Raw genomic sequence first — 27,863 nt, 5'->3', positions numbered from 1 at the left:
TTTACAGATTATATGCATTGTGAAACCTAATGTGCAGTATCATTAATCTAAAGATGTTAACTGGAACCCAAGAGTACTGCAATATTGTAGGTGACATTCAAATGGACTCCATAAAATCATTGACAAATTGCATTAACTTTAAAGTCCCAGCATGCGGCTAAAGTTAAATTGCCAGAGGAAGTTCTATATCAAATAATATTGCTTTGGAATGTTTTCATAATTAGCAGTTCACATTTGTATCTTTAACAAAGTAAACCCCAATTGTTCTTTACTTACTATGTCAATTCATATATAATAACTTATAATATAATATATAATTAAAATTAAAAATAATAATTTATCAGAATGGAAATTCACCAATGTATCAATATCTTTATAGTCCATTTTTACCACAAGGGTATTGTACCAAATAGTGCCCTACATCTCCCTCACCTACTAATGAATCTAGTCTCAATGTAAGAAAAAATATTTAATGCATTTAAAAACTCAAGATAAGACATTGGATATATATGTTAAAAACCATTAAGTTGTGACTTCAGCAATGAGGTTCTTTAATATAATGTACAATATAGAAAGCAGTGAATGATATTCTATAGTTTCAGATAAAAATGTACATAAGATAATGAGAAGTAAAATACACTTTAGACATTTACGGGCATCAGGTTACTTTGCCAGTAAGCCAGTACTGATGGCTCCTGCCCTCTTCAAACAACAGTGACATTTTATATTCCTGAAAGTTTTTCTTATCATAACAAATGATTTCAAAACACTTTACATTAGAGATTACATTAATTAATAAATAAATTGCAATCAATTCTTTAAATCTTCTTCAATTTACTCATTTAGTAGAAATTATTAAAGTGTGCTATTATTTAACAAACAGGACTTCAGGTTTATCTAGATTTAACAATTATCTTTGCTGGTTTACATTTGAGTCCAAATGAACACCACAACAAACAAAATATATAATTCTATGTTCTGAATACATCAGATTTGTTTGGTTCTGGCTAAAATGCCTTATTCTGAAACATGATCTCAACTCCTGAGATTTCCATTCACTTCCTAATTAGCCTTCATTGACAAATGAGTATTCATTTACAAACAAGTGTCTATTCAAAAACTAGCATTCATTCATAAACAGCAAGTCATTCACACAATATCAGCGTAATTGCTCCAGTAATCAGCTACAAAATAGATGCATTCCCCTCCATGTGAAAGTCCAGCAAATCTAGATAATCACATTGTAAACTATTCCAGTTAAAAGAGTGAATCTATTCACCAGATGGCATGCATTGAATTTGCTTGTAGTTCATAGATCCAGTTTTGTCACAAAAGCAGAAAGAAACCACATTTATCTTGAGATTTATATGGGATTGAAAATCCAAACATAAACAGTTGGGTTTTCCCCTTAAGATGCCATGTCATTCTTCTTGAATCACCCTGTGGCAGAATATAAGTTTAGGTTTTGGTCTTAATTGCCTCGGTTGATATTAATATTATTCTGGTGGGTAGCTGCGTCAGCATGCGTAGGCTGCAAAGGAACAAGTAATAGGTTTATTCCATGCTGAAAAGAGAAGAAAGAAAACACAAAGTTTTGACTGTGAAGCCTTCTTCATGTGTGAGCACTCTCTAAAGCACTCTCTCTGCTCACCCCCAAAGAAGGCTCCACAGCTGAAACGTTGTGTTTTCTTTCTTCTCTTTTCAGCATTAATATTATTCTATTAATATTATAAGAAATTGAATTGCTGTGTGACACATATACACCCAAATGTTTCCTGTTGCATAGAAGTATAGAGATCAGGAGTCTCCAATCTGGTCCTAGCAGAACCTAGAAGGGCTCACAGACTATGTTTATATCATCAGTTTCTAAAGGCCTGGAGCAATTGAACTTTTTTCAGTTAAACAAGTGGTGTAAAATCATCTTAGTGTAACTTCAGTATCTAATGTCCTTTAAATGCTCTGTCAAGCTTCTTTTGAAATGTTAGCCATCTTTGTTTGTTGTGAAACTGTACAGAAAGGGCAGTTGTCCCACAATGAATGTGGTGGTAGAAGGACACCTTGTACCTGTCGCAACAGCAGTAGAGGTATCCCCATCCCCAATGCCAGGAAGTCAAGCTAATAAGTTTTTAATTGTCGCCAGGGACATTGCTACATCCTGCAGCAGAAAATAGGTCATCTTGTCATCTTTAAATATAGCTGGGTCTTGTAAGTACTGCAGTACACCAGGTATGCTTCTCAGAAATTCTGGTTCTCAGTGCTTTAGAGATTGCATAGCTAAGAGGTGATATCTGTGATTCTAGTAGATGCAACCAAATTTCAGTGATGCATCAGTGAATTTGGAGAGTTGTGTCTGTATTGCAAAGCATAGCTACTTCAATCACCTGAAGTGCTGATGCAATGTTCAATATTGTACTGAACATTTTCTCTGTGAAGCAGATTTGTAACTTCATATTAAGTGTTTTCTGAAAGCCTTTTATTAATTAATAGAACATTTCCAACATGCCAAGGAAGGAATTCCATCCCAATGTTTTAGTAGTTGGCTGGCAGTGTTAATTTCTTTCCCATGTCTACTATTGCATATCTGGAGAAATGATTTATTTTTTGTTGGAGAGACAGTGCTGTAGTACTCTTGGGCAAAGTACTCCAACCTAATTGTTCCATTAAATTACAAATACAGTACAGTAGGTGCAAAAGTAAGCCACTTTGGATAAAAGCATCAGACAAATATACAGTATTTACAGTTTATTCTTAACCAGTTCAACACAGGATTCAGCAGACATGGTACCTACTGTACAGTATGTACTGCACATGAACAGGGTCTGAATTCCAATTTTTTCCTGAAATCTTCAGTTTGACCTCCTTCTAATATAGTGTATTCTCACTGAATGTCAAACAAGTCTTTTTCCCTTCTTTTTTATCAGCCATCTCTAAACTATGTACAGTATCTCTTTATAATCAACCACTAATTTCTGAATAGTTGTAGTTGGCATCTCTGAAAGCCCTCTGGATTCGATAGCTTGTGCAGAACACACTGAATGGCAATCTATCTCTGGCAGTCATCCACCATGGTGTAGCTGTAAGCAATTCATCATTCATATGATAGTAACTATGATTATTTACCTTAGTTACAGTTATTTTCCTTTTTCTATGTGATGTTCTAGGGATGAACTCAATTTTTCCTGTCTCTTCTGTAGCTGTAGCAGTGGGTAAAGTCTTTAGAACTGCTTTGAAAACTGACTCTGTGATGGTAACTAAATGCCCTTCCAGAGCCCTCAGATGTTTTCAGGACTTCTTTACATTTCACCTTTAGTAGATTGTCTGTTAGCTCAGATCACATCAATTTTCTTTGCACTCCTTTTATCTTGGAGCACTCATTATATTTTCGCCTTTGTCTGTAGTACAGTGACTGAATATTCCCACGTCTCGCTGATTTTATTTACAACAAATAACTGCTTTTGTGTGCTTTTGTTAAGACTAAAATGAAAAATGTTCATCAGCTGCATAAACATTAAGTATCAACATATTATTAGGAATAGCATTGTTTAATTTTTATTATAACTTCTATTAGGATGGTACACACTTTTTGTCTAAAATAAAACTACAAAAGATTATAGGTTGACAATCTGCCTTTCATCCATATACACTGAGATGAGTCCTAGCAGCTTCACTCTAAGGTTTCAACAGCTGAAGCTCATTGTCACTGAAAAGCATTTTCCTTGTGGCTGATATTATTCACAAGGGATGATCTCAAATATATTTTCTGATGAATGAAAATACATTCATTACCACTCACTCATTAACTCTTTACAACAATGAGTTCAAGTACATGTACGGTTTGGTTTTCGCAGTGACAAACACTTAAATCTCTTAAAGGGACTTGGTTATACAAACAGCAATTAATCAGTTTTTATTTTATTTTAAAAATTCCAACTTATTACATTAATTATAACAGAAAAGATAATACCTTTTTGTATATATTAGAACTCTATTATAGTCTCCATTTATCTATGGGGCTATTATCTTTGGTGTTATTTATTTATTCATATTTATTGCTCAGACAAGTGATTCAGAGGCCCACGGTTTAAATGCTATTCATGAATTTATTTTGAGACTGACAATTGGACAAGATACTGTGTCCGTGAAGAGATATAGTGGGTATACCTTTCACAGACTTATTAAATTCAGCAATCTGAATGTTTCACTTCAAATTAGATTTACTTCAGCGCCTGGCTCCTGTTCAACATAACATGTTTTGGTTTAATAGGCAGCATCAAACTAGATATTTACTTAATGAGCAAATCCTTCACATCAAGCCAAACCTTTTTGTCTGCATGGCCCTTCACACAGCCAGTTCCCCTATTGTGTAACAGACAGGGGACTCTATATTCAACGTTCATCCACAACTCAGCATTGTCTTTATGGAAATTTGGCTGTGCAACTGAAGTTAATACCCATACTCTCTTATGAATTAATTTAGTTGTAAGGTAGTATTTGCGTAGTGAAAGAAGTAAATCTATTGTTGATAATAACAGAAATTATTCAGAACCGTTAGAGATTAAATAGGATTCTGTTGTTTTCCAGAACAGAGTGGAATAAAGACAGGGAGACACTCATTTACAGCTTGTCTCTTTCAACCAGTTCATTCATTCACTGTGGTTTTTCAATTACTATTAGCTTGACAAATAAAGATGTCACCACTGTCATTATGTGTTTCATTGAGGAAGAATTGCCTTTAACTATGTTTAGGCTCTTTATTGAATAAGAAAATATGAAAGTTTCTACTTACTATATATTATTCTTAAGACAAAAGTGACCAAACACAGTACCTTTAAATATTGAAACTATAAATTAAACTACACAAAATAACATTTAAACTACACTTTAAGTTGGGCACAATTGAGTTTAAAGCAAAACAATCCAAAGCAGCTATTCGTACAAATCTAACACAAAGCACAGTTGGATTTGCATATTAATTAAACAATTGTTTCTGTTTCAAAAGACTTTCAGGCAAACCTTGCTTAATCTTGACTGAGTTGTAAACCTCTGTTCAGGATTATAACCTTTTTCGGCTAACACTGTGAGACCACAATTTTTCCAGAATAGTTAACCAATATTTCTGATTATTTACCTTCTTTTTGTCCACCATTATATATTTCTCAGATAAAGTATCAACTATTTTCACAACCCTTGTGAATCCTTATGAATCTCACATCTGTTACATAAGTGTAATGAATATTCTAAAGAAAACGGAGAACATCCACATTTTTACGTTCATTGTGAACAAGAAAATTAAATTTAAATTCAACAGTATTAACTTTGTCCAAGATAATAAAAGATTATTTGTTCATAAATAAATATGTAACTACTGTATAAATGTTTAGTGAGATTACATATTCATACATATTAAGTAAAGTAGATTTACTTAAATATGTTAAGTTAATTTTATTTTTAAAGGACTTTTTCATCATTGTAAAGATATGGAAATAGCTTTAGAATTGTTCAGGGTTTATCAACATAACAATTAAGAGCATACATAATCACTTATTATAACACAGCAGAGTGTTGAGAAGAATACTAAAACCTTTTTTGTGTAAATGTCAACACATAATCGGCTGAGTGAGAGTACACAAATTATTCTGTCATATTCATATTAATCAGTATAATTTGGATTAATAGAAAAATATTGTTGCAAGCATTTTTGTGAAACAGGTGCTATATTCTATGAACACTGCAAACCAAACATATTTTTTGTTCTCCAATAAAATGATTAGAAACTAAAAGACCAACAAACAAATATGACATGTAAACACAATAATTCTTTAAAAAAAAACATATGATTTGTACAGTATACCTGAACTCCATCCTGAAAAACAATAACATGTCCAATTGGAAATATCACAATGGTAAACTTTAACAGCTTAAGCAAAAGTTACTTTTTTAATATTTTGAAATGAAATTTAAAATTACTCTACAACAGCTTGGAAAATATACAGGAAGTACAATCAAATTGATACATGGAATTGAACTGCCTATTGTTGTTAATTGCAAAAGCTACAAGATACAGACAGCATTCTACTGTATATCATTTTTTAAAACACTAAAATAAAACACAGCAATATAAATGTTGTCAAAATCAGGTGCCTACTTAACTTAATGCAAAGAAGTTCAGGAGGGTTAAAATTGTAATGACAGAACTGTGGTAATTTCTGGGATTGCTAAATTATTATGATCAGTTCCTCACAATCTACAGCATTACCAGCACTGCATGAGCTACTATGAGCAGACAAGAAGGGGAATTGGTCTAAACCATGTGAAGAAGCATTAAAGCAATGCATGCAATGACTCTTAAATAGAAAGTGGCTAGCATATTATGAGACAGACAAGGCTTTGGAACTTGCATCACCCTGTGGAGTGGGTGCAGTCATAAAACGTTCTTTACCATCAGGTGAGTAGCAACACATTGCTTTTGCATCCAGAACTGTGACACCCAGTGAAAGGAATTATGCTCAAATTGAGAAGGAACCCTTGATGATCATCAATGGAGTTAAGAAACTTCACAAGTACTTATACAGTATGGACAGAAATTTAGTTTGTTGACTGACCACAAGTCTCTTTTGAGTACCATTCTTAGCTGCCCCAAGAATGCAGTTTTGGGTTTTAATTTTGTTGGCATACGATCGTATTTGTGTACATTCTATGGCTCGTGGGAGCACTGATGCGCTGTCTTGACTGCTCTGCAAACATGATGCTGAAGCTAAGGGTGAGGGAGTGGTCTTCCAGCTTTCACACATGGATCAACTTCCTATTTTTTCTAAAGATATTTCTGAAGAATCCAGACAGGATCCTGTTCTTTTTTTAAAAAAGAAACGGGTAGCCTACTTACCTAATGAAAAACTTAAACATTTTATGGACAAGAAGGATCAGCTATCCACTCAAAAGCCATCCATCAGGATATTCAGAAACTCTTATGACACTGTGGATCATGTGGACCGTGTGAAGCTGTTCAAGATCAACCTACTCTAGCACTCTTAGATCCATGGTCTTGGCAGCAAATCCCTGGAAACGAATCCATGTGGATTATGCTGAAATGAAATGAAACACTTTCTATGTGGTGAAAGGGGTTTTCCAAGGTGGTTCCAAGTTGTTCACTCAAAAAGGAATGAGGAAATGCTAAACTCTGAATTTTCTGACAATCATTTGTAAACATCACAAGGTTCTCAAGGGTCAACTGATTTGAATTAGCTGGACAGTGCCCTCAATGACTTTGCTCCACCCTTTTTTTTGCAGGACTCTCTTGCTCAACCTCCAGTGGCTGACTCATATCCAGCTGTTCCTAAAACACCATAAGCAACAGAATCTCCATGTCGGAGATACCCTATATGTCACAGGAAACCTTCCAAGAAACGTGACCTTTAGAATCATTTTTTTTAATTATATAATAACAAATTCAACCTCAAAGTTCAGAATTATCACCTGAACTGGTTCTGAGTTGAATAGTCTCTTTCAACTATTTTCATTTTGGGACACAGTAAATTAATACTATAACTGTTATGAGTAAATTGTGCTGCTAGTCAGAAACAAATGATGGGCTAAATAACAATGAAGAACAGCACGTAGATTTTAGAACTGTTACACATCTTAAGTCTTTGTGGTCTTTGTAGTCTTTGAAGATATGATAGATCTAAATAATAGCTGTCTCAGATTTTAAATTATAAGAAACCAGCATGCAGCAGACAACTGTAGTATTCTTTTAGGATTTACTAAATATTATTGCATTTAAAGTTTTTGATATCAACATTTGTTACTGTATGTCTGGAGCTCATTTGCTTCATAGCCTTTGCTTACATTGCCTTTCAGTTTCTACGTCTTAATGTGAACCTTGTGTGTACTGGTGCAGTTATTTCTTACTGATTGCCACAGGTCGTACGCATACAGTAACTAATCATTTTCTAATGTGTCTGCATTTAGTATATCTTCAGATCCAGGTATTTCTGAGGTAACAGTATGAAATACCATTCACAGCTCAGCTCATGTAAATAAAAGTAACAACTGGCAAAAATATGTTTTTATTTCTTTCAAATAATTTGTAGTAAATGAAAATATATGTATGAATGTGGTTTCTTTATGTCTATGATCAGTTTTAGCTCAATGTTCATTCTTTGTGATTCATTTTGAGCACTTTCCATAACTGACATTTTTAACAATAACTTTGCGTTGATTCACTCTACACTTTGACTGGACTATAGGACAATTAGGCTTTTGTTATTCTTTAGGCTTGCAAATGCTTAAAGCATTCTTAAACACAAATATCCAAAGGGTCCATGTGCATTAAGATGGCTGCAATAAGTCATTTCAGGTGTCGTTCTGAAATTGCTCAATGCAGATATGCCTCTTCATTTAACATAACTATCTAGTCAGCAATGAAATGAAAACATATCCTTTCGATGAAACGCCCACATCAAAGTGCAGAACAGTTGCTGACACTGGTCTGTACCTGTTCTTGTCCCACAGGACTCACAGTGTATGATAAGTACAGTACATGAAATGTATTCCAACCTCCTGTGACCTCAGCGTAGTCATATAGTACAGTGTAGGGGGGGCATTTCTAATCCCAGATAGCTATAACCCATCAAGCTTTGCAGGTCTCCAATATATACCAAATTATAAAGACGTGTCAAAAAATTTTAAGAGTGAGATCAATTTAAGAATTAAATTGATCACATATATCAAGGATGGAAAGCTCTTGTCCTAGAAGGCTGGTCACAAAACTACCTCAGTCAATAAAAACATCACCTACCTAAGTGAGCAGTTATTCCTTGTATTTCATCATTGATGACTGGATGGTTGATCTAGACTGCTGTTCTCTCTGGGATCATGAATGATCATCCCTGGGCCAAAACCTGTTTGATCAGATGCTCAGAAATGTGTCTCTTATCTCAATGAATCTCAATATTTCACTGCAAATCCTGCAATACATACTTTGTGGTTCTGACAAATGCCAAGTGCCAAATGCCAACTCTTCTTTAATGAAAATACATATGCAAAGGTTGAGCCGTATAAACAAAATAACACAACAGGATACACTGGCTTTCATTGGAAAACTTATTATTTTATTTTAAAGAATTAAATATTGAGAATGGTTCAGTTCAATTTTCTGTTTGAGTAGACAATACTTTTATTGAGTAAAAGACAAAGGAATCTGGATTTTATCCTAAAGCTATTTTTGAATTTTTCATACTGCTTGTGATCAACATAGTCAAGTATGTGTTATAATCAATTTTAAGTTTGCTTTTGGATCAGAAAAATGGCTAGATAATCTACCCGGTTTTCACTAATGTACCGATGCTTCCATATTTAGAGACCATAGAAACATGACAGTGTTTTGTTCAGCTTTTACACCATGCATGATAATTATATCTCACTTAACTGTTATAGTAGTTTTGTGTTGATGTCATTAAAATAAAATTAAACTGATACATCCCCTGGGGAATTCGGTGAAACCTAAAACTTTATATTTTACAAGTCTGAAAGTGTAGATAAGAAATATTTAATCTGAATGTGTGTCAAAAACTAACACATATAACAGATTCTCCGCGACAAATTCCGCGTTTGTCTAATTTAAAGAGTAAGTGAAGTGAAACTATGTGCGTTCGTTTTATCAAGCTTTTGCTCCGCAAACCGACCGCTGACAATTAGGCAGCATGAAATCCACAAACAAATCATCATTAAACACAAGGCGAATTTTCCGAAGCTGAAAATGCGAACAGGGTCAATAAACATCTGAGCTCTATGAGTACCTAAGGGAAGGTGCTTTTCAAAACCATATACCGAGTGCTGTATATGCTTCTGGTTAATAGTGATGGAGAGAATGCAGCAATCTATTGGCTGTAGGCTTTGTAAATTTCATTCAGTGTAGTCCAATAGCAACTGGAGAGAGAGAGCGACTGGTACAGCCTTGGTCGCTGCCTCCTTAATCTGTCTTTGCAGACCAGTCTCTCTGTTTCTCTCTATGAAGTCTCTACTACTTGCAATTCCTCTGCAATCTAATGAATTTTCTTCATGAATGTAGGTCATTTACAACCGAAAAGCAGCTATTCTTCTTAGAAGAAGATCTTGGGTATAATCGCATTCACATGGACTGTATTGGATTTTAGAGGACAGGAGACGGACTTTTAGATTTTCCGTGTGATATCCCTTTTTTTTCAATTCCTTGAAGTCCCGGGCTAAGGAAAACGACTTTAGATGTTGCAGATATAGCGAAGGGGTAAGTAGCGAGATCTGATTTTGGCTTGCTTTCAACGATTTCACTGAATCTGCCCTCGGCATGGCCACAATATATTTCCACTTGCTTATGTTTTAAGGATCTTTTATTTAATTGTCGCTTTGATCATACGTGCTTCTACTGCAGACATTTTGCTGTGAACATCTGTTCTCAGAGGAGGGTCTGTTCGTTATTTTTAATAAAGTATCAATGCAACCTGTCTAAAACTAACATGTAAAATAATAAGTATGCATAATGAATGAAGAATGCCGAATTAGATTACCTAAAATTCTGAGATTATACTTGTTAGGTTTCAGCACTTGTTAAATGACTGCGTTCTACGTTCTGTTCTACAAAATGAAAATGAGAAAAAAAAATCTTTAAATTCGGTCTTGCGTAATTCCCGATTACCTAGTTTTATTATCATTAAGTTGACACATTTTATAGACTCCTGAAATAATTAAAAGAGACATAAACCCTATACTGTATACTGTATATTTTGAAAAGATTATATCGGTTTGGGGAAAAGACGATGAAGATTCTCAACTCGGATTCTTGGTACGTGGGCTGATGAGTGAACCTTCTAGCTCAAAGCTGTGCGTTACAATGTACCGCTACTGTACTGTATATGCAGATAATTTAATTCGTATAATCAGATTATTTTACTCGTATTCAGTCGAAGTGTTATGAGCGTGCACGAAAACACAACTTGATTGGTTACTTCTGAGTTTATTTAAAGAATAAATTACATATGATAACAAATTAGTTAACAGGTTCAATTTGAAGTAATGACTGTACACTACAGAGCACTGCAAATACCTCAGTTCTATTTGGATATTCCGCAACCCATTATTATTAGTAGCAAAGGGATCATAGTATCATTCCTAACAGCAAGTAGCAATGAGATTATTATTATTAACAGGATGATTTATTTTCAGATTGTTGGAGATTACTTTAAGCAAAAAAAAAACGTTTAGCGAAAGGGCACTTGGACCATTGTAATACACAGCTACGCATTTTTACGTCAAAACTCACACCTCAGACAAGGTCATAACTCTGTCCCCTCCCCCCATCAAACATGTAAAGGGGAGGGCTTCAGCCTTCAAACCTGGAGTGCTAAATTACGTATTAAAATATAACGTTGTTTCAGTCTTTTTTAGGTCAGTTTAATACATTGATATTACTATTATTTGATTTCAGGACGTTATTGTGCCTACAGCTCAAAATATCCGGATCAGCACATCCTTTTGGGGCAAAATATCTCCCTAAAAGTAAACTTGATATTTACTGATAGCTTAAAATACACCTGTAAAGCCGAATGTTTTTTGGTGGCTACTGGTTTTGACGTGAGTTTGAAATCTCTGTAAGAACGACTGTAAATATTTGTTTTCGGTAAACCTGCTGTTTAATAAACGAAATTCCGTCGCTCAGAAATATAATGCCTTAAAATTTTATTCACTGTGTTACCCCACGTATAAGGTTATGTCACCAGTGTAACAAACCCTAATATGACATGCGATTATTCAACACTAGCTAATTCAAAGAAGAACCACAAGGTGGTAGTATGAACAACTATTGGCTTCAAGAGCTTTAAAAGATTTGTAAAGTGGTTAAATTGTTGTTCAGCAGTCACTGGAAAATTCCTTTGTGTAAGGTTTATCGACTCCTTCCGTTTTAACTTGCATTCTAAAGGACTCATAGATGTTTTAAAGAAATGTACATATTTAAATGCATTGTAACACATCCTCCGAAGAAAACAGGTCGCATGATGAAAATATGTGCGAGAGACTGCAGGACTCAAGAGAGAGAATTATCGATGTAACGCAGGAGGGTGTTAAAGCTCTTTTTGATTGTTACTTCTCAGAGGTAACCTCTCAGTGCAGTAATCCATGTTCTTACTTCTGTTTACGATAGTCTTGTGTATAACGGGCTCTCTGTGTTATAACCTTTGCTTGAATTATGGATGCTTGCATGCTCACAGTAATGTTTAGACACGCTGCATGTATGTGTCTGCATACATGTCAACAGATGGACGCAGAAGGCTATGAGTTATCTGTTGTCAACTCTGGATTTGTCATAAAAACACAAGGAAATGTGTCCTAGTATTAGGAATATGATTACATTTTTGAAGTCAGACTGTGATTTGTATTTTGTTTTTGTTCAAAAGCAGCTCATTCAATATATGAGTTCAGTTTTTTTTTATTGACATTGGAAAGGCTTTAATTATTTGACAGGAAAACAACATAGCTCCACAGCCATAACATTGTGTTTTCTTTCCTTTCCTCATGGAATAAACCTATTACTTGTTCCTTAGAGTTAGCAAAGGCTTGTTTCACATAGATAAAAACGTTTTTGATAATGTGCAAAGAAACAGGAATGTTTTTTGTTGGTTGTCACTGGGAGGGATAGTCCATTTTAATTGTTATGAGAAAAGATGTTCAAAAACAAATTTTAGGTTTTCCATCCTCTGTACCGGTTAACATAAGTTAATCTCTCTATAAAAATTCTATTTAGTAGCTCATTATTTTGGTTTTTTTTGTACATATCTATGTGCATTTATGAAGTTCTAGAAATACCTAACTCTACATATACAATTACAAGAAATATGCAATTCTAATATAATAATATAGTATGCACGCCTTAAAGAGACACTTGGTAGAGGTAATATATTTTTTTTAACTTGCAGTTTTACTCATTCATGTGATATCTTATTTTGTTTAAAGGTCTGTGCTGACAAACTTAAAAAACACTCTGAATTAAAGTATTTTTTGCAATAAGTGGGTTTTATATTTTCTGTCCACCTACTGATGGCTAAAAATGCTGCACAGGATAATTGAGTACAAATTAATGGAAGATACTGTATCTGAATTCTACAGGTTTATATCTGTGGATTTTGTTTTGCAGTATACTTTTTTGACTTTTTTGACCTAAATACACTAAATTTCAGGGTTTAATTTGAAGACTGTAATGATGGTGTACATCCTATGAAATTATCAAATACAATGGAGGAATATAGATTTATTGTGGCACAGAAGTCATGTTGTAATTCTGCAGTGAAAGGAGTCTCAGTGAAGGGAGATTAAGCATAGCAGATTAGTTACATAGCCCAGCCATTATGTAGATTTATCATGTGGCCAGGACAAAGAAAGATTCCCCAAAACTACAGGAATCCCTTAAGCAAAAGATGACTTCTGAAAGGCACACCTATAGAAAGCCAGAGTTAGGCTGTTTAAAACTAGCAGAGAACAAAGTACAAACAAACTGGCTATTGGCTACACAGATCAATATTATTCTCTCAATTCAGTTTGCTGCTGTGCTTTGTCACAGTTCAGCTCAGGTGCATTCAAGCAATGTTTGTAAAGCTTTTATGCTCTGAGCCATTTCAATCCCCACATCTGACTGGGTTATGTACTCAGTCCTGTCGCCTTTTAATAGATCCCTGAATGTTTGCTCTGAGTGCCCCAGACCACAATCAGCAATTCTCATAGGAAATGAAAAATAATATTCACACAGCTAAACATCTATTGTCTAAACATAACAAGTAAAACATTCTCTATTTTCACAGGCTTAAATGAACACAGATTTAATACTACAACTGTGAATACTTATGATGAACTTTTTGGCATTCGGAACAAAATAATGATAACCACTTTAGCGCCATTTTATATGCACATTTAGCACACGATGTGTAGAGTTCCCATTGTTATGAACTTTGTCACCTTTTAAATCAACACAAATATTCTTTGCAATGACATGTACAGTAGGTGCTTCATATGTATTTCTTAACATTCATCGCCTAACCACTGTGTGGTAGATTAAGTAATGCAGTCAATGTCTACTTTCAACAGTACAGTATACTCACAGAGGTCTTTTGAGATGGTGCTTTAACTGATTTACGATTTTCTGTTCTTCACATAAAAAAATCTCTGGGAGGACTGTTTTTGTTCATTCATGTTATGTTTTAAAAGGTAGTGAGTGGTGGGTGACATGGTGGGGCAGTGGTTAGTATTGCTACTTTGTGTTCAATTCTGGCCCTGGGGTGCTATCTGCCCTTTTTAGAAAACTCTGCACAGTGTTTGTTTTTTATGTTTATGTTCATGTTTCTATGTTGTTTTCATGTTCTTTGTGCTTGCCTGGGTTTCCTTTGTGAGCTCTGGTTTCCTCCCGTAGTCCAAAGACATACTGGTAGGTTAATTGGCTTCTGGGAAAATTGGCACTGGTGCGAGAGTGTGTGTCTCTCTGTGTGCCCTGTGATGGACTGGCATCCTGTGTATGTGCCTTTTCCTGGCCAGCTCCTCTGCAACCTTGTGATGGCTAAAGAGGTTAAAAAAATAGATGGACGTGAAATATGTTATTTGCAAAACAAATATTTGGCTGTGTTTTTTTTCCAAATATTTACGCGTTATTTCAAAACAATGTCATAATATTTATAAGAAAATAGGAATAATTAAGTGCTGGGACTATAGTTTAAAGATTTATATCACTTTTCAGTTTATTCAGTGTATTATTAATGAAATCATGTGTGATTAGTGCCTTTTATGTCCTGAATTAGTTTGTGGTAAGAGTAAACTGCCTCACATTTTTCAGACAGTAATCCAAATAAAACAAGTCTTTCAGCATCATTTAGGCTCTGAATCATTTCGTCATATCTTTCATTTGCTGCAGATCCTTCATGTAGCTGTAGTTCCTTGATACAGCTGTAGAATGTAGCTACTGTTTGTGTTAACAATGTTAAAAAAATGCGCCCGTTTTACATTAAGTTCTTTTTCCTTGGATTCCCTCATTATTTTATGATAAAAGCAAAATGAAAGCTAACAAATTGGGCAGGAGAAATTTTGCATCCAATAGAGTAGGATAACTTTTCCTTTTAACACAGTATTCCCCAATAATCAGAATACAATGTTATTTTATGACTCTAATACATTATACAATTAGGCATCATGTAGAAAGAATAAAGCTATGCATTAAGTAGTATGTTTTTCTGTTCTCTCATAATCCATTTTAAAGTCACTTCTACGTACTATACAGCCACACATCAGGGTTTTCAGTACTAAAATACAAAGTCATTGTATCAGTTGCAGAATATGTGGTTGAATTCCAGCTAACAAAATGTTATAACAGCATTTCACAGTGTTCTGTAAGGTTGTGGTTTGTCTGTGTTTTATAATGTCAGACGTCCGTGTTTGACAACATCAGGCATTCAGATAAGGGTTTGTAGCCACATTACAAAACACTTAAGACTTTTATTTCACATTTAGAAAATGTTGACCGGAAAATGTTTTGTAAATATTAGATATCATAATGTTACAAAAAGCCAGCTGTCAAGTTAATGTTGCAACAGTATTGTGTTAATGTTATGTTATTATAGCGATATAATTGAAAAAAAAATGTTTTGATAACACCCCCAGAGTTAGATTTGTAATTTTCCATTGCAAGAACATTTCTGCATTAAGTCATAACTTTTTTTGTGATTTTTCATAATGTTATGCGGTTAGCTAGAATGTTTAGTAACAAAACAATGGAAGTGGAAATCTTGCGCATTCGCTGAAAAACAAATACAAAAGAGGGCCTGCTATCTTTAGTAAGGCAGTCAGTGTGCTGCTTCCTGTAGACATGCATCAGATTTTCAAATTGATATGAAATAAGATATGGCTGTTCACCGGCTGTAGTGGATTTAATATCTTGGACATTAAATAACCTCTTAGCAATATGATTGCTGCTCGAAAGAATAAAGCTGTGTGCATCTCTATTAAGTGCTGCAGGAATGCGTATCAGACCTGCTCATTTGTATTCCAATAAAGAATAGACCTGAAAATAAAGAATGTAACCGAGAACTATCTCCCTCCTCCAAAGTGCATGATTGATCCCACAAATTTCTGCAAGAGTGATTTTTTGAAAGGCGGTGTTAGCTGCTTTGGCTCATAGAAGTCTTTTATCAGTGTCATTTGGTTTTGAATTTTATGTGTTTGCTAAAAGTTTGAATTTTATGTGAATTTTATGTGGGGTGGCTCAATGGCATGGCTATTAGCATGACTGCTTCACACTTTTGTATCCTAGATTTGATTCCAAACTGGGTGCTTTCTTTAGGAGGTTTGGTCATTGTGCTCTGGTTTTCTTGCATCTTTCAAAGACAAGCTAGCTAGGTTGATTGCTGTCTCTAAATTGTCCCCGTATGCATATGGAATAACACCCTGGGCTACAGAATGGGCTCCATGATGCCGTGATCTGTATTGGGAATTACTGGCTTTCTGACAATAGATGGATGGATGTACAGTAGGTTTTTGTTGGAAGATTCTTAAATGCTGCACCTGCAATCATAGAAATAGAGGTGCCATGTAAACACCCATAGCTACTGTACAGTATGTTTGTAGACTGGACTGGAAATAGATGCACAAATATGGAAAGAATGGAGTGGTGTCTCTCTTTGAATTTATGAATTGTCAACAATCCCAGTCTGTAAGATTGTAGCACAGTCCTGACACAGAACCTGCATGACAAAATACTGGGATGTGGCTTTTTCTGGCATGCTTTTGCGGGAATGAGGATGAGAATAGCACACTTGTTCCTCAGGGTTCATGTGTTTTGGCTAAGCAGGCTATATAATTTCCTGACCTTCGTATGGTACAGTTGGGTTACTGAATGATTACGGCTGCTGATGTGAAAAGGAGCTGCAACTTCTGCCCAATATATCAAACTTCTTCCTGAGGGACATCTGTTTATCTATGTCAGGATTCCTCTAAGTTCAATAGCAATTCTTTATTCTAGAATGTGGTGTCAGAGCAACCCCGAGAGTCACAAATCTACCGTGTTTTGTAAATCGTGGGATGTGAACAAACTGGAATATAAGAGAGCAAAAGGAAACACTTAAAGACTGCAGGTCTAAATATCTTGAGTAATAAATAACATAGTACAAGTTAAACTAAATCAATACCCTCCTTTAATGATGTCTTTTGTTGATTTAAATTTATGCACACCCATTCCACCCATTCAGGAGATATTTCATCAAGAATGATCTACTTTCAAAGTTAAATTGCTGTATTATAAAAACATTTAATTAACTTAAAAAGTAATGGTACCCGCTAAACAGAACATCCAATTTGTTCTGAGATTTATCTGAATACCTAAATATTTAACTGCTTGTTTGAAGAATATTGCTTCAATTAATTACATTTTAATTAAAAGAGATAGGAGGATCTGGTAGTGTAAAGGAACTATATAGGAACATTTCTGCTGATTTCAGCATTTGTTTCTGTTATATTTTATAATAGAAGGAACTATTGTTACCTTTTCACACTGCAGTAAGATAGGCCAGTTTTGTGTTATGCACAAGAAAAAATACCTATGCACCTGAGGTGCTCATTTACTCAAGTAAATTCCATATTTTATTTCAATTAATGACACAGAAAACTTCATAATAAATCTATAGCAGTACTGTAGACAACTGTAAAGGTAAACAATGTATTAGCACTGAAAACAGTAATTATAACAATAAAAAAGATGTTCAGAAAGATTCCAAAATGCCTTACTCAACAATTTAGAACAATTAACAGACATCAACTCATCCTATTTTGCTGGAAAGAGCAGTGCAGCGCAATTACTGTAAGTCAAATACATACTAACATATTGGGCATTAGCTAAAATGTGAATACTGCCATAGTCTGTAATTGTGAGTGTGAAAACCAATTAATCCGCTATTCAGATTTAACCAGCAGAGCCTGAAATCCTGCTGACCACTCAACACTCAGCTTGAAGTTCAATGTAGGAACCCATTTAATTTGAAATTAAATTATCTACGGAACACATACAGAGCTGATATATTTTGAAGTCAGTCATTATTTATTAAACTTATATGTCTATAATTCTATAGAAAATGAATAACTTTTACTACTCTATTGTATGTTCAATAATAATAAATAAAATTCATGTATACAAACTATGAAACTTTAGAGTAATAACAGCACTACAGATCAAGCTTTACGAATCATTACTTAAGAAAAACTCAAAGTTTAATCTGCAGCCATGTTAAATAAGAAAATATCCAATATAGTGTCCCTTATAAAGTATAGATAATTCTTTATTCAGTACTGGCTTTGTTACATGTTCCTAGATCTGCCTGCTCAGCAAGAATTATAGATTACAGATCATAATAAGAATAAATGTCCTATCATCAATGATCACAATTGTTTAAAAAGATCAAAGAGACTTAGAACACGTGACAAAAAAATCAGGAATATAAATTGTAAAAAGCACAATTCTATATGTATTAAGAAATTACTGTGGTTAAAAATAAGTACATGCCTGTCCATATACAGTAGGTGCATGCGGCAAAACAGTAGTCTAAAAGTCTATCTAGTAACATAAAGAGCCTAACAGAAAAGTGCAAATAATCTTATTTACTCCTATTGAATATATATAAATAACATTAAGTAGTGAGTAGCTTTTAGTCGAGTGGAATTTTTTAGCAATATGTCTTAATTTCAAAAGAGCTAGTGTAAAGAATTCCAGAGCCTGCAGGCGCAGCATTAGAAAAGCTTGGTTCCCTTGGGATCTCAGTGTGGCTGTGCTTCATTGACAGACCAGTCTCATGTGAGTTCATGGTGTGACTGGGGGCACACTGTGTCAGTGTTCCCATGTTCAAAATCAGGACCCTGCAGAGCCTTGTGGGGCGACTTTACTGTTTTTTTTTTGTAGGCTTATTTATTTACATATTTTCATTCTTTAAAAACGTAGAAAGCAGCTGCTTGTAGAAACAATGCCACCGAATAGACCTACATTACAAATTGATAACCATAGTGAGCATAAATCTTATACAAACAAAATACAAATACTTTTTTTCAAATTGTTGCCTTTATGATGCTCACTAGGATTCTGCAAAATATGATTTTTCTTCTGAATTGGAGTTTTTTGGAGTTCATATTTCAAATGCTCGATTTTTATAGTTTTTCACTTTCAAATTAGCATTAAATATGAAAAGTTAAAGAAATATTTTTTTTATCAATTAGCAACTGAATTTTATTCAAGAGCATCTTCGTCTTCACCAAAAGTAGGTTTAGCTGTTTACCATGCTTATCTCTGAAAAATTGTCATAATTTTATTTGCATTGAAATTCCAGGTCATTTTACAGTATGTGTCATTTCAGCTGAGCCTCAAATGGTCAAACGGGACTATTTTTTTAGAAAGATCAGAAATGTGGAAGAAATTTCTTTGGAAGAAAAGAAGAAAAGAACATGTTCTTAACTGAAGAAACCCTGTCCAGAAATAACCACTCAATCTTACTTAAGAATATGGCTCATTTTCTCCCCACATGGAGAACATAATTGAGAATAATATTCTCTAAGTTAGTGCAACATATTCATGTTTGCATGTTTGCCTTTATTGGTTCCTCAATGAAAAACTGTAATACACATGTAAGATAAAATGCAGTACACTGTTCACACGGTCCACACATGGAGATTAAATACCTGTGAAACACGAAATTTCAGCAGACATCTTTTTGAACTGCATGCATATAGCCACCAGGGGGCAGTGTAGTGTGTACGTTGTTGAACCCATAACAGGTGGGTTGTGGGTTCAAGTCCCTGCTGCAGACATTATCATTGTACCTTGAGTGAGATAATTTATCCCCTTTGCTTCAGTTGCTTCAGGTGTGCAAGTGGCGACCAGTGTTATGAGGGGGTGGGTCATTTCTATGATAGACCGGTGTCCCATTCACATGTGGGGGAGTCACATGCTGTCAAGCCCACTTAACACAACACAACACAAACCAGGACAAACTCTGGACTACTGTAGCAGTGTAGCACTGGTGTGGTGTTTTATGTACTGTATACCCACCATACAGTTTCACAGAAAACATCAGAAAACATCCTAGTGCACACAATAAAGAGTTGTGGAACAGAAAAAAAAATAATACGTAACCTCCTGAAGATTCAGTTCAGACATTCTGGGACCTAATAGGTCAAACTGAGCAGCACTCAGCACAAGGTGTTGTCTTGCTCGCCACAGTTATATGGTCTTTAATGTACTGTATATTGTTTATAATTATCCTTCACAGAGGTAGATTGTGGATTATGAAACATTATTGGAATTAAATATTTATTGTGGATAATAATTTATTGTTAATTGAAAGTTATACTGAATGATTTCTTAAGAGTTGTTGGACTGCATTGAGAAAACATTTGCTGGTAAAAGGAGGAAATACATTCTCCAGTATGTTTAAATATTTAGAAAAAGCAAAAAGTGAAACTGTGATATCTGGGACAGGTCTTGATCAGATCATTTAAAAATAAAGGAATGAAACAGTTAACAAACAGTCTTCTGGAATCCAGAGCTCAGCACATTGCATCAAAAAATGATAAATTGCTTGGCGTATACAACACTATTCCATCTACATCTTCTTTGTAGCCCAAAGGCTGTTTTTTTCCTTTATATTATTTTAAAGGTGTATCATTTGGCATGAAAATACTCTCTGGGAACAAACCAGCATGACAGAAGACTGGTGTTGCCCTAGTTTCATATGCATATAAGGTGTTTTGATCACATTAGTGCTCCTTTTAGTAACATTGGTTTAAAATAGAGCTGCAGTACAGATGTGTGTCTCCCTTGCATAATATGCACTATTGTACTATAGAGAGATGTAGTACAAAAGCCAGTGTTATATAAATCAATACCAGGAGATGAGATTCCGTTAACAGCCCTTTTCTCCTGAACAATTTTTGACAGCTCTGTTAATGGAGGAGGGCATTAATAAATGACTACTGAATTATTTCTGTGATTTATATGCACCTCTTTTCATTATGAGAGCTGTACACCCTGTAAACAGATGTGGTTCTTTTAGAATTCTTCTTATTTTTACCTACAAAATCAAAGAGCCGTTGCCATGCAACAGTGATGGCATCACTACAGTAACCCATTTTCCTCTTTCTTTATATTTAATGTTAAATCTATAGCATTAGCCCATATGATATAATCCTACAGTTTATCCTACAGCCTATCGTCACCCAATTCAGCATAAACACAAAAGAAAAAAACAAAAGGACAAATCAATATATATAATTGTGTTGAAATATATGTCTATCAGACATCGTGTTTCCAGAACTTTCATATATTGTACATAGTACAATTGTTCATTTTTTTTCCAGTTCTGCAATCTGAAAACAACCATTACAATATTATGTAAATACTCATATTTTCCTAGAGGGTTAGAGATGTAAGCTAACAAAAGTGTTTAAAGTAACTCCTATTGTACAGTATATAAGACTTGTGTTGTATAGGAGGTTAATGTCATGTTGAATAGTAGACCGAATAAGCACAACATTTTGGCTGTGGAGCAATTTTCAGATGTGCCAGCTCTCATTCCGGCACCTTGAGGCATCTGAAAAAGGCCAAAACATTGTGACATTATAAGCATGTATGCTGATGCTGCTCACCATTCCATTGGATAGTTTAGAGAGGAAGGACTCCTTTTTCACCTTCCATGAAGCAGAAACAAAATCTTACCTTTTTATTATTATTATTATTATTATTATTATTATTATTATTATTATATTAGCTTTTCCTGTTCGTTCTTGTCACTTTTGTAATTTAGTAACCTCCAACCATATAGTTTCTTCAATAGTCACCTGCTTTGTGACCTTAAGGGGCTAAAAAGTAAATTATTCCTTTAGGAAAAGGCTGTAATTAGGTTTTAGCTAGAGCAATACTGAGCTGCTTCTGAGAAGCTACCATTGATCAGGTTAAATGAGCAAATGTTCCCAGGGCTCCAAAGCAGAGGACAAGGAAGTAATGTGTTTTATTAGACTCTAAAACATAAACAATATCAAAGTTTGTTAATGACTTGCTCCATTCGGTATTTTTTGCTGCTACCTGCACTTTTGTTCCAAACTTCTACTATACAGTAAGTTTAACTTTTAAAACTTTTAGATTTGCTACCAAATTTAATGCCATAAATACATAGTGTGCTTATTTTCTTCTTAATACTTTATAATAATTTTTACTACAACCAATCTATGATCTATATGCCACAAATAACAGTATTTTCTCAGTTGTATTCTAAGAAAGTTGATCCATTACATATATAAGCAGCTCAAATATTTTTCAGTTGCCTTTCTCTGTTCTCTGCTGTGTAATTCTCATTTTTTTTGCTTAGGTTTCTAAACAAACTTAAACGTTTTTTGCTCTGTAGGAAATGTTCACTTTGTTACCAATGCTGTGGGATAGATTTATTATTTCATTTAACTTTTTGGGAAGATATTTCTTTCAAAGGCTCCCCTATTTGCACAGTAATTCTTAGAAGGGTTCAGAGTTGTATTTTAAAAATAAAAAAATATAATTGGCTGCTTTTCAATAATTACTCTTGATTTGAGAAACAAAGCTAATATGACTTTTAATTCACAAAATTTAAACAAGCAGCAGGCAGAAGTCCACATGTAACCTCCTATTTCCCCATCAATATGTGGAATTCTTAATTGTGACAGGTTGAAAGTATAATGGAACCCACACTCATAGAACATCTATGAGGCACTGAGAGCTCACAGCACACAGTAATGCCTTTTGAAGTGTCCTCTACTTTTGATTGAACTGGCAAGCTAAAAATTCAATAAAACACAGTTCGCTGAAGCAGAAATTGCTCAAGTACATAAATCATTTTTCTCAACATGAATGTTTTATTCTGAAGTTACAAACACATTATTGCATGATTTACTTCATGAGTAAAGATAGTCTATCAGCAAATTAAGAATCTCAGATAAAAGTGCAAGAAACAAATAAGCTGACAGATATCAGTTATTCTCTTAATATTTTGCCACATGGCATCATTTCAATTAATACTGCAATAAAAATTTGTTGAGTTGCCAATGGTGAAGTCTTAGTTACTTGCATTTATTTTAAGTAATGGTTTTGATGTGACAGACGCAAAGCTGATGAATGGTAGTGTGGCTTGAGGTTTTTTTAATAATAATTTATATCTACCAGCAACAAAATGAAAGCAGTCATACTATGAAAAGTATAGTACTGTGAAAATTGAAGTGGAAAGGCAATGGCTTAAAACTTTACTAAATCAATTAACTGTATCATTACATTATGTTGGCAGAGTGCAGTGTGTAAACCTTGAGTGAGGTACTTTACCCCAGTTGCCCCAGTTCACCCGGCTGTATAAGTGGGGACCAGCATTGTTGGGGAGTCATCTCTGTGACGCACTGGTTTACCATCCAGGGGGGAGGGGTCATGTGCTATCTGATTGTTTAACGCTACAGAAAGCAGGAGGAGCTCAGGCCTGATGAGCTGCTCTGGGTCAGATAAGGAAATTACCTTTATATTATGACATGTCTAAACAAATAACTATATTAAGTATAGGTCTTTCCATTCCTTATTGTCAAACACATTTGTTGCGCTGACGAATGGAGATAAAGGGTTAACATTCTTGACTGCATCCTTTGCTGTAACTCATCAATATAATTTGTGCACTTTCTCTCACTCGCAGGGAAATCGATCCATCTTTAATCAATCCTGGGAAATAATTTGACCTGGAAGGAAGAGCCACTCCTGTCTTCTCATCAACTGGAACAGGGCGGAATGGTTTGCACTATGAAATCCATGCACTGGGATGGCTACTACTGAGGAGACTGATCTCGGGGGAGGGCACTCTTCATGGCAGTCAGCACACACTGCTAGGTTATAGCCCAAACAAGGAAACTTGGCTGTGGAAGACCGTATCCTGTGAATGTTGCAGTAGACAATGTCGAGGCCAAAGGGAATTGTATGGCTACCCTTCATTTTCACTCCAATCTGTGTGATGCTGAATATAAACTTGATTTTTTGGATCGCCACTCTGGCTGTCAGATTTACTGTTATAAACTGCCAAGCACAATATTCGATAATAACAACAAACTATGGAAAACTGCGGGGATTAAAAACGCCGTTGCCAAATGAAATCCTTGGTCCCGTGGAACAGTATCTTGGAGTTCCATATGCGTCCCCACCCACTGGGGAGAGGAGGTTCCAGCCTCCAGAACCTCCCTCCTCTTGGACTGGTATCAGAAACGCCACTCAGTTCGCAGCTGTTTGCCCCCAGTACCTTGAAGACAGGTTTCTACTCAATGACATGTTGCCAGTGTGGTTCACAGCCAATTTGGATACAGTGGTAACCTATGTACAGGATCAAAATGAAGACTGTCTTTACTTAAACATCTATGTCCCCACTGAAGATGGTAAGTCACATGTGATGTTTTATTCAATATAGTCTGTACCTGTGTGCATATGTTTGTAGAGTCTAAGAAATGGGAGATGACTTGTCTTACACAATTCAGAAATGGATACTGTATCTATTTCTCCTCAAGCACATTATTAAGTGGATTTTTTCAAAGATGACTTTTTTTGCTGAGTCTTCTTGCTATTTTCTTGACTATTTATGGTATACAAATCAAAAGCACACATCCAAGCACATAAACAATAAAAATTGTTACAGTATAAGACTCTTTATATGTTTGTGCATTCATTCCCACTGATTAATGTATACAAGCTAGAATAAACATTAATATACAGCACCTACTGTATATCTTTTTGCTGCAGAATATACAGTATATGCATATAGTACCGCCCATCACTTTTCAATCATTCTTATACAGTATGTAAGAAACATTTTTGTAATAGTGTGACTGATATCACTTTGTTTCTAGAATTAGAGAATTTGCTTTTCATGTACTGTACTTCTGCAATTGACCAGGATCTTTATGAAAATAACCATATACAATAGCAACACACTGGATATAATTTCTGTTATTTAGAACAGAAAGAAACTGACGTATAATCAGATGGATTTTAATGCAGTGTATGATATAAGGGTTAAATATGCAATAATGGTGTAACTATTAAGGTACAATAAATTGTAATTACAGATTTCAAATACATCACTGTGGAAGATCTTTGATTTTAAAAACATTATATCCTTAATCTTTACTTTAACTCATTGGTTTTCATTTAACTAATATGAATAGAAAGCTCCATCATTTTTAATAAACAAAAATAAGAGAAAGACACACTTGAGGATGAGAGGTTGTCATTGAAAAGCTTTTCAGATATACTGTACATGTACTAATAAGCTTCGGTATTGTAAGTCTATATTTTAAGTTCAACAAGGAAAACTAATGGAGCCATTTCATTTTTGAAGATTCATTCTATTGTAACGCTTTGGGGTTCACGTGGGCGCCCTTCGCCGCTGCCGCCTCAGGTCAGCCCCCCACCGTCGGGGACTCGAATCCGGGCCTCCGGCGTCACTCAACAGGGACCCAGCCACTTGAGCCAAAGGGAAATCTCCCGTCAGCCCGGCAGCTGCGGTCCCTGCTATTCACAGGGAAGGGTGGTGACGTCACCACGCTGGTAAGCCGGCTCTCACAAGCAATGGAGGCCGTATGCATTACACTCTCCCCCGCTTAACTCGCCGTCCTCGGCAAAGGGCTATCTCACCCCACTCTGACACCAATGTAACTCTTTGGGGTTCACGTGGACGCCCTCGCCGCTGCCGCCTCAGGTCAGCCCCCCACTGTCGGGGACTCAAACCCAGGCCTCCGGCATAACTCGAGCCAAAGGGAAATCTACCGTCAGCCCGGGGGCTGCAATCCCTGCTATTAACAGGGAAGGGCAGTGACGTCACCGCGCTGGTAAGCCAGCTTTAGTAAGCAATGGAGGCCGTATGCGTTACACCATATATAGATCAAACTGTGAAATCGATATTAGATCTAAAAAAGAGACATAGATAATCTGATTATCTTGATTTACTGTACATCTTTGCCAAACTTTGGTGATGTGTGCTCTTGTCTATGATTAATCAACCATGGTGTTTTACACAGCCTTCCTGTTTTGTTTCTTTAAAGCTTTTGCCTGGCTTAATTAACACAATGACAACGTTTCCTTCAGTGTTTTATCTGTACTGGACATTGTAATGGAGATATGTAATATTATCGTTATTTTGTTTTTAAATGAGCCTGAAAAAACTTGCGTATGCAGCATGTTATTAATTAACTGAGTGCTACGGTTTTTTATACACTTCACAAGTGTAGGAACCTGTGATGTTCGCAAAAGCCGGTCTTTTGGAATAGAGATGCTACTGGGATCCGCGGGGCTGTCATTCCCGTAGTCTTTCCTCTGTGCTGATCTTTTGAAAACCACAAATTGGCAGGTAGCAGAGACACGTTTTGACCTTTTCAAATCTAATGTCATCTTTGAATTCAAAATAGAAGCCGAACGTAAGAAGTGAAACCGGGGTACTGTTTTCCTCCAGGGTTTTTCAGAAGAAAAGGTCTTGCAATTTTAACTGTTGGTACAGGTCTGCTCCTCGCATATAAGCAGATAATCAAATTGGTGAAACAGAAACATGCTGACACCTACAGCATGTATACATTTTAATGCAAATATTACTTTGTCCTGTAGATAGAGTTAGTCATACTATCTTTTCTTGTTAATCATCGTACATTGACACAATCCAGAATTTGCCTTGTGAAACAATTATATAAAGTTTTTCCCTTTAATTAAACAATGTGTATATAACACAGAATTTGTTTGATTTAAACTGAATTGTTTTAAAGCACGTTAAAAGAGCAGCACTGGTTAAATACTGCCCAGAAATCATTTATGAAATCATTTATGATTTCTCTTATTGTGTTTAGATACTATTTTTATCTCACTGCTAATTGTGTCTGACAGCGAGAATTCTCCTATAATAAAATATCTCATCTCCCAGTTTTGTAGTAGGGTCTTGGACAAGCAGTATAAAGTTTTAGAGGAATGTTATCATGCATTTCAGAGCTACCTTTTCTTGAGAAGCATTCTTGAATTGCAGAATATCTATTTTCCTAAATTAAAGAAGAGAATATACTGTAATGGTGCCCAAGAAGCAGGTCTGATTCTAATTGCCATGATTGTTGCAATAGAATCAGGACATTCTCCGAAAGTCACTTGTGCTAAATTATTCAGGATAAGCTTAGGGCTTGGCCTAGAGGAGGCTTCTGGGTGAGACAACAGTGGGGGCGTTTCAGTGTTTATTCTAATTTTACTCAAGACAGCCTGCTTTGCCAAAATGAAATATGGTCCAATACTTGCTTGTTTTTTCTGGCTCAGCCTTTTCTGCTTAAGAATACCCACTTCTTTCCCAATATCATGCAAATGAAGAAGAATTTCTATGAAGATTAATCATGGGTAGGGTTCTCCTGCTGTTTTCTCAGAAACAAAAGTCATGAAAATGTGGTTTCTGTGCACAACAAACAATCGGATGAAAAAATCTCTTAAGCAAACCCATGACTGTAACATGACTGTCTTGTTTTAGTTGTTTAGCTCCTTGTTTTTAGATTTATAGTTACTGGTTTCACAACAGAGGTAATGCTTTCAGCAGTGTAATTTGTACTTTTATAAATATTAGATATGCTATTTATTTTCTAACTAATATAATTAAATCTAGTTATTGTTTGACCATTGAGCTGTAAGGGAATAAGAATTTGTTCATTCCATGTTAAAGTGTATGAAGAAATAGAATGTTTTTTAAACACTGTTTCTCTTTAATCAAATATGGATATGAAGTAAATTCACTCAAAAGTTGTGAAATAGAAAATTGAAT

General features: G+C 35.2%; 1 protein-coding gene across 2 annotated transcripts in view; it reads left to right on the top strand.

Moving 5' to 3' along the window:
• The first annotated feature begins 9,912 nt into the window (after positions 1 to 9,912).
• LOC148676597 (neuroligin-4, X-linked) overlaps positions 9,913 to 27,863 on the top strand; it is an 83,125-nt gene continuing 65,174 nt past the window's right edge. Inside the window, exons 1-2 of one of the 2 annotated variants that reach the window (XM_088609353.1) lie at positions 9,913 to 10,264; positions 23,739 to 24,465. In XM_088609353.1, the coding sequence (XP_088465479.1) occupies positions 23,994 to 24,465 (472 nt within the window). In that variant the 5' untranslated portion in view covers positions 9,913 to 10,264; positions 23,739 to 23,993. The remainder of the gene's footprint in view (positions 10,265 to 23,738; positions 24,466 to 27,863) is intronic. The other variant, XM_088609363.1, reaches the window with a different exon arrangement.

Source organism: Lepisosteus platostomus, chromosome 2 (assembly GCF_059453375.1).
Source record: "Lepisosteus platostomus isolate fLepPlt1 chromosome 2, fLepPlt1.hap1, whole genome shotgun sequence".
Taxonomy (NCBI): domain Eukaryota; kingdom Metazoa; phylum Chordata; class Actinopteri; order Semionotiformes; family Lepisosteidae; genus Lepisosteus; species Lepisosteus platostomus.
The sequence above is the reverse complement of the archived record's forward strand: the minus strand, read 5'-3'. Positions and strand labels throughout refer to the sequence as shown.